The 8,015-nt window shown below is 48.1% G+C and overlaps 1 protein-coding gene across 1 annotated transcript; it reads right to left on the bottom strand.

The window, feature by feature from the left end:
- Positions 1–927: 927 nt before the first annotated feature.
- LOC132668504 (large ribosomal subunit protein eL39-like) lies at positions 928–1,083 on the bottom strand. Its single transcript, XM_060617436.1, has one exon. The coding sequence runs from the start codon at positions 1,081–1,083 to the stop codon at positions 928–930; it is 156 nt and encodes a 51-aa protein (XP_060473419.1).
- Positions 1,084–8,015: the final 6,932 nt, after the last annotated feature.

Here is an 8,015-nt window from a genome sequence, read left to right as displayed (position 1 = left end):
ACAGGTTGGCAGCAGACTTCCTTGCTCCGGGTCAGTGGTAGGGTCAGTGGAAGTTCCAGCACCTAGGGTCCAGTGGAGGTGACAGTAACTACATTGACCCTAGTCCCAGACCTGGAGAATCTCTGCACTACCCAGTATCTTTCTAGGAAAGGCCTTATTCTTTTTCTTTCTTTCTTTTTTTTTTTTTTTTCAAACAAAAAAATCTTACATATTTGGGGCACCTGGCTGGCTCAGTCAGCAGAGCACGTGACTCTTGATCTTGGGGCTAGAAGTTCAAACCCCACGTTCGGTGTGGCGATTACTTAGAAACAAAACCTTGAAGCGGGGCGCCTGGGTGGCTCAGTCGGTTAAGTGTCCGACTTCAGCTCAGGTCATGATCTCGCGGTTTGTGAGTTCAAGCCCCGCGTCAGGCTCTGTGCTGATGGCTCAGAGCCTGGAGCCTGTTTCAGATTCTGTGTCTCCCTCTCTCTCTGACCCTCCCCCATTCATGCTCTGTCTCTCTCTGTCTCAAAAATAAATAAACATTAAAAAAATTTAAAAAGAAATAAAACCTTGAAGGGATGCCTGGGTGGCTCAGTCAGTTGAGCGTCTGACTCTTGATTTTGACTCAGGTCTTGATCCCGGGGTCATGGGATCAAGCCCTGTGTTGGGCTTCATGCTGAGCATGGAGCCTGCTTGGGGTTCTCTGTCTCCCTATGCCTCTGTCCCTTGCTCATGCTCTCTCTCTCTCTCTGTAAAAAAAAAGAAAAGTTCTTATATATTTATTACTGAACCAACCTGCTAGTGCAGAAGCAGAGAAACAGAAAAAAAATACGTTCCCAATAAAACACATCCAATTGTTCAGGAGTAGCGATGTTTACGGTGTGATATGGTATGAGCCAGGGCCCTCGACACAGCATAAATGTGTATCATCTCATGTGTGACCCCTTATATACCCGGCTTGATTCTTCTGCAGTGTCTCCTCTTGGAGTTTAACCTGATTTCATTACCAGTTTTCATCTGAATCCACCAGGGAACGGGACAATTCTGCTTTTGTTTCTTAGCCAGGAATCGTTTGATCCTGCAAGTCTTGTGAAAACACATAGTGAGGAATAGGCAACCACACACCCCATGATGGTGGAGAAGAGAGAGGAGCAGTAAATTCCTTTTTGAGTCAAACCAGAGAGAGTCGTTTATAACCCAGATCCCTAGCTATTATAAGATGTGAGTCTAGTACCTAACTCTACTCCCCAGTGCCATCCAGCCTGGGAACTCGTTTCCCTTAATAATCTTATTTGGGCCACATTTGAGCTGTGATTAGGAAGGGGTTACAGACAGAAGGGTTTGAAGAGAGGTCTCTTCATAAGTTATGGGTCTGTGGTATGGATGAGACTGCTGGTTGCCCACTCAGTTTCTCTTTTCTCTTTTTTTCCTGAGCATCAGCACCCTAATTCTATTCAGAGTGGTGATGTCTGTAGCTAAAAGACTACATTTCCCAGCCTCCTTTGCAGCTAGTAGGGTCCCTTTGGTAAAGTTCTCGCCAATGACATGTGAGCAAAAACCTTAAGATATTTCACAAACATCCTTTTTGCTCTTTCTACCTTTCCTCTAGCTTCCTGTCTAGAATACAGACATGATGGCTAGTGCCTCAAGAGCTATTTTAGACTATTAGGTGACCTTGAGGATGGAAGCTAAGATTAGGAGAGTGGATTAAAGAACAGGAATCTGGGTGCCCGAAGACCCAGAACCACCATGCCACCGTATCAACCCTGCGCTGCCCTGGTGAGGTTTTTTGTTTGTTTGTTTGTTTGTTTGTTTGTTTTTTACATAGGGAGAAATAAATTTCCATCTCCTATCTTCCACCAGTGTTTAAACCACTGTTTTCTGGTCTATCACATAAGCAACTCCTCAGTGGTAGAATGAAGACGGATTTGAAACCAAATGTTTTGACCTGGGGAAAAGTTGAAGGGCTTGCCATCAGAGCAGAGATCTGCTTTTCCCGAGTTTTGATAGCTGGGGATCTCTTGGATCTGTCTCTCGTCTCTAACCTTATAGACCTTGATGCTCACTAATCCTATTCTTTCTCCTGCCATCTAGACGACCACCTTCAGCATCCTGAGTGGTGGCTTGTGCAGTGATCTAACTTTGATTTGTTGCAGGAAGCCCCTTACTTTTTTGTTTTGGTGCTTTTTCCATACGTCTTCTATGCAGGGAAGCTACAGGCATGGTTCTGTTCCTGCCTCTGGTACTCGCTTGTGTGCTCTAACTCACAGGAAGCTTCCCTGTGCCTCAGTTCCTTTACCTGTAAAATGGGGATGGTGATGCCTATCCTGGCTTTGTTAGAGAGCTCTCAAAGAAAAGTATGCATGAAAGTGTTTAGAAGATGGTGAAGGATCATACAGAAATCTGGTCATCTTTTTTCCAGTGATCTTTTTTCATCAAACGATGGCTCAGAATATATCAACTGTCTCATTTGTAAGCTTTCATTTTTTTCTGCTTTATACTTGTCCTCACTTGCAACTCAGCTGCCCACCTTTCTCACTCTCCAGTCTTTTAAGACGCACCCTAGATTTATATCTGTTGACTTGGCATTTTACTATATAGAATTCATAGATAGATAGCATTTATTTATTGAGATTTACAACTACCTCTGGCAATCTCCATTAACATTTATTGAGTGCTTACTATGTGCCAGGCATTTTGCTCAGCCCTGTACCTGAATCATCTTATTCGATACTCACAAAAAAACCTATGAGATGGGTGTTACTCTTACCTTCTTTCTTTTTTTTTTTTTTTTTTTTCTTTTTTTTTATTTTTTTATTTTTTAATATATGATATTTACTGTCAAATTACTCTTACCTTCTTTCTAAAGATGAGGAAACTGAGTCACAGTATGGTTATGGTCCAGCAGCTAGCAAATTGTGTAGTCAGTATTTGAACCCAGATTAGGCTTTGTGGCAATAAGACAGGTCGGGTTCTCTAAGGAAGCACGTGCCAAGGCAGGGTTACGAGTGCAAGTGATTTATTTGGGTGGTGGGTAACACCTGTGAAAGGTAAGGGGGAGGAAGCAGGGCTGGACAGGAAGAGCCTTAGACCATGATGCAGATCTCGCAAAGTCTCAGCCAATCTAACAGGGAGCTCTGGAGCAGATTGCCCAGTAAAGGATCCTTGAGTTGGGCAGAAATAGCCAAGCCCCAGTCCCCCCGACCCTGCCAGGCAGACTCCCTCAAACACTGCAGTGGGGGATTATAACTAACAATACTGTGCCATATACTTGAATGTTACAAGAGATTTTAACTGTATTCACCACAAAAAAAGAAATGATACTTATGTGATGGGATGGAGGTGGTAGTTAATGCTATGGTGATGATCGTTTTGCAACTTATAAATGTATCAAATCATCATGTTGTATACCTCAAACTCATACAATGGTATATGTCAATTATATCTTAATAAAGCTGGAATGTTGGGGAGGGCACTCTGTGGATCTCTAAGAGGCTGCAGCTGGAGGCTGTCTGCTAACCACACTCTTGCACCTGAATAGGTAGTCTTTCTTTGAAAGGCCATCCAAGTTCAACTCCATAGCTTCTGCATACCTGGCGTAACAGACAACATCTGCATCTCAGGGAGTTTATCTCTTGCTCAGGGTCCTAGGGTCCAGGCACAGCTAGGCTTGGCTCTGAACTGCAGGTTGGTCCAGTTCTGCTTCATACATCTCACCTCAGACCCGGTGGCTACCGAGCCGTACTCTTCTCCTGGCCAAGGTCATAAGGAGCAGAGACAGCCAGACCACACAAGCCCATTTCAAGTTTTTGCTTGGGTCATATCTGCCGAATTCCATTGGCTGAAGCCAGTCACATGACCAAGGCGGAAGGCAATGGAGCGGGGCAAAAAAATCCCTCCACAAGGGAAGTTTATGCCAAGAGTGGAGAGAGAGGGAAGAATCGTGGAGAAATGCATCCACTGTCTGGCCAGCCATCTGGCACCAAAGACTATATACCTTGCCCATTTTGTCATAAGTGGTTGGTACAGCACCTGATATGAGGTATTATGGTGGAGTGGCCAAAAGCACAGTTCTGGAGTCAGGTGGCTGGGGTGAGACCTGGCTTCAATACTACGAGCTATGCCATCTCAGGTTGACTTGACCTCTGGGAGCCTCAATTTCCTCTTTTGTAAATAGGGTTAATTAAAGAATCCATGTTACAGGCTTTGAGGGTTAAATGAGACAATGTATGTAAAACACTTGCCATGGTGCCTGGTACATGGTAGGCACTCACAAATGTTCTACTTGTTTCTAATCCTGTATGATGATTCTTTAATGTTTGCTAACCAGAACCGTGTATTAGTCTAGGAACCCACCTCCTTGCCCAGGTCCTAAGACAGCTTGCAGCAATGGACCTCCCAACTCCTTCACCTGTGACCATCTCCTCTTAGTGCATTCCCGTCAAAACTCAGGTTTAGGATGCCTGTCTGGAAAAATCTCATCCCACCCAACACCTCCTTATGTGTCCCTTTATCATCTCGTGGAGAAGGTCGTCTTCTCCACCCTCCCACCCATACCAATTTCCTCTTGCTTAGAATCACCACTTGGCACAGCCAAGGGTTGAGGTAGGGGGAGGTGTTGAAGGGGGTGGGAGGAGAGACCCCTTCCCAGCACACACCAGAGGGAGGAGGGACTGTGGTGGGCACAGTGGGGAGGAGGCCAGCCGAGCACAGAAAGCCAGCCAGGGAAGGTTTAGCCTGCAATCCAATTCCACTTAATATCCCATAATAAAATGCTGTCAACATGAGTTTCCTGTTCAAGTGGATTTGTTAAGAAGGCTGGGGGAGGTCAGAGATGCATTGTGGCTCTCCTGGGGTTGGGGGAGAGACCAGTGGGGTGATGGGGTACCTCAGGCATGAAGGCCCCCTTCTCACCCCTCCCCACTGCAGTCCAAACAGGTTCCCAGGAAGGGGTTTGTCACACTTGTCTGTCTCTGTCAACCCATGATGACTCACAGAGGGGCCCTTGACCCCGCTGGAAGGAGACTCTATCTCCTTCGATAAGCATCCAGCCACTGAGGCAGAGAGTGTGATTTTAATGTAGGGGATTCAGACCTAGACCAGAAGGTGAGTAGGTGTCCCCAGGTATATCAGAGCCCCTGAAATGTCACCATGAAGGGGGAACCACAAAGCCAATGCTAGGGCAACCTTAAGGGACAGAGAGCTGCTTAGTGAGAAGCCTGATGATCTGGGGTGGCCTCAGTCCTCTTGAATGACAACTCAGGGGGTGACCTCACCTAGTTACTCAAAATTATTTCTGTCTGCCCATCTCTGCCTCCCTAGCGGACTCTCTGCTAAGCTTTCCTTCTTCTGGGGCACAGACCTGACCTTCCCAGGGTCCCGAAAGTGCTTGAGCTGCCTGGGGAGCCTCGAGGGGGAGCTTGACCAGACTTGACAATTGAGTGGTCACCGTGGATCAGGCACAGAGCTGGGGGCTGTCCTGATGTCATCTTGTTGAATCCAGGGAAGAGCAGAGGGGTTAAGGCCAGAGGATGAGAGGCTAGTATTATCCCCATTTTCTTAGGAAGTAAACAGGGGTCCAGGGAGTTTCAAAAATGAAACCAAGACCTCATGTAGCGAGAGACAGCAGTGGGACAGAAGCCCACGCAAGGGGTGTGGGGAGCTGACTACAGGCTCAGTCAGAGCCTTCGGGAGCCCAGCTTGGGCTTGGAGAGGGAAGCTGGGGAGGGCTGCAGAGAGGTGTGAGGCACAAGTTGAGGGGGCGAGGTGAGACCATGGGTCCTCTCCCTGGGCCTGCAGGCGGGTGACAAGCTAGGCCTGTGAGACCAGGGGAGGGGGGCGTGGGCAGAGGGCTGAGGAGGGTAGGGCTGGGCTTCCAGCCCTTTTGTGAGCCCTTTTAATTCGTGTAAATGAGGGTTTTTAATTTGTTATTCTGGGTTTTATTTCTATTACCATCTCATTTGCCTCTAAACCCTATTTCGCCCCAGCCTGGACCGAATTCCATTTGATGCATTAGGACTAATTCTCCTCCCAAAGGGTTAGATGTTTTCTCCCCACACAAAAGTCGCTTATTTTGGATAAAGAGACGATTAGATTTATCTTTAATATTTTAATGGCAGCTGGGATTAGTGGGCAAACAGCCCCAACTGGGCTTGTTCACTGCGGATTAGGTTCTGATAAACTCTCAGATGGGGAGCTCCCCCCACCCCACTCTACTTTCTGTTTTCCACAAAGTGATTTTTATTATTTTTTTGTTGAAAAAAAATTCCCTTGTCTTTTGGAGCATCATAAATTCCATTTGCTGTTTTCTATTAAATCAAGTTGATTAAATTCGTTGTGACTCTTTGCACATAGATCTTTTTAATTTTAACGTCTCCAGCATAAAATCTTTAATGGTGCAATTTGAAATGGCTGCAATATACAGTACAGGCCTTGATAAAACAGATGGAAATGAGGTTCTTCCAGGGAGGGGGTCCTGTCAGGAGGGGTAGAGTCGGGAGCAGGCACAGACCTCCAGGAGAAGGCGGGGAACGAGTGTCTGCGAGGCCCAGAACAGACTAGCTTCCAATCCCTGCTCTGACTAGTAACCTTGGCCGACATTTATGGAGTGCTTACTCTGTGGGTAGTAACCTTGGTTGATGTTTGGTGGATTGCTTGCCATGTGCCCGCCACTGTGCATGCATGGTCGATAATCCTTCCGAGGAGGCTCAGAGAGGCCTCATGCTCAAGGTCACACAGCACGCTGGTGGCAGTGGTTGAGGCCAGGTTATCTGTGGCTGGTGGAGCCTCTTCTTACCTCTTGTAGCCTTCATTTCCTTATCAGTGAAATGGGGTGATCAGTGGTGCCCTGGCTCACAGGTGCTTGGAAAGATTAGATGAGGTCCACAAATGGCCTCGGGAATGGGATGGGGCTGGGTTCTCCTGGGAACACAGGGGTGATGTCAGCCCATTTGGGGCCCAGAGGCCCTGCCATCACTGGGAAGAGCTGATTTTTGAGACCTTGGGAACCTTCCTGAACTCCAGGGTCGGTAACAGGCCCCTGGGACCTGGGCTCCCCCTCCCATCACCTCTCCAGACCTCAAGCCTCCTGCCTCGGGCTTTTCTCTCTGTCCCTCCAGCTCTAATCCTGACCTCATCAAGTCCTGGGAAGGGTTGATCCACAGAAGCAAATCCCTCATTCGGAGGGACAAAATCAGCTTAATTTGCAGCAACTTGAAGCAGGTCTTTGCCAGGATTTGAATATCAAATTATCCCACAGCCCAGGCTAGCCTGGGAGGCCTCCTGCCGCATTATGGACAGACATGCTCTGGGCTCCTCCAGGAAGATTGTTCTGCAAGTGAGTGAGGCTGGCCTGGGCTGGGTGTGCGTGGAGTGGGGGCACCAGGGGGAGTCAGAGGGTGCTGGAAGGCAAGGGCACGGCAGCTCCCAGGCCTGGGGGATGGGAGGGCAGCGGGAACCTCCTATTCATGGGGCTTACCTGGGGTGGGGGGGTGTCTTGTCAAACATACAGGTTCCCAGGCCCCTCTCCAAACATAAGGAATCAAGGTTTTTACAATTAGGAGAGTTTGAAAAATTCTGGAGCTTCCTGGTTAGCCAATCAGCAAATACTTACCTAGTGTGCACACACTTTGTACCACCTCACGTTCTGAGGTGATCAGCTTCCTCTGGCATCCACTCCATCCGTCCCCAGCCTGTGGCACTGCAGACCATGTTCCTTTTGCCCGCTACTCCACGATGGCCCCAAATGCCTGAGTCGGCTGCTGCTCGAGGGTTCTTCGGCCTTCCCTCCCAGGTCAGTGTGCCTATTTCCTTCCTTCCTGGCAGACATCCTCGGATGTCAGCCACACGGGACACAGTGCCCAGACACAAGCTGTGGGGGTCAGACCCCTCTTACAGGCATGTTACTCCCCCAGGAATCCGTGAGCTGCTTCGAGAAGGGTGGGGATTCCAAGTCTGGCCTCAAGCCTCCATCAGTGTTGGGTGAGACCTATTGGTCCTTCTTGCACAGAGTGCGCCCCCTTGGGACCTTCGGT

This window comes from Panthera onca, chromosome B3 (genome assembly GCF_046562875.1).
Source record: "Panthera onca isolate mPanOnc1 chromosome B3, mPanOnc1 haplotype 2, whole genome shotgun sequence".
Taxonomy (NCBI): Eukaryota; Metazoa; Chordata; class Mammalia; order Carnivora; family Felidae; genus Panthera; species Panthera onca.
Note: the sequence above shows the minus strand (reverse complement) of the source record. Positions and strands in the feature narration are given on the sequence as shown.

What these genes read in the sequence shown, in the direction of transcription:
- LOC132668504 (XM_060617436.1), bottom strand. Translation starts at nt 1,083, where the DNA reads ATGTGTTTTCACAAGACTTGCAGGATCAAACGATTCCTGGCTAAGAAA.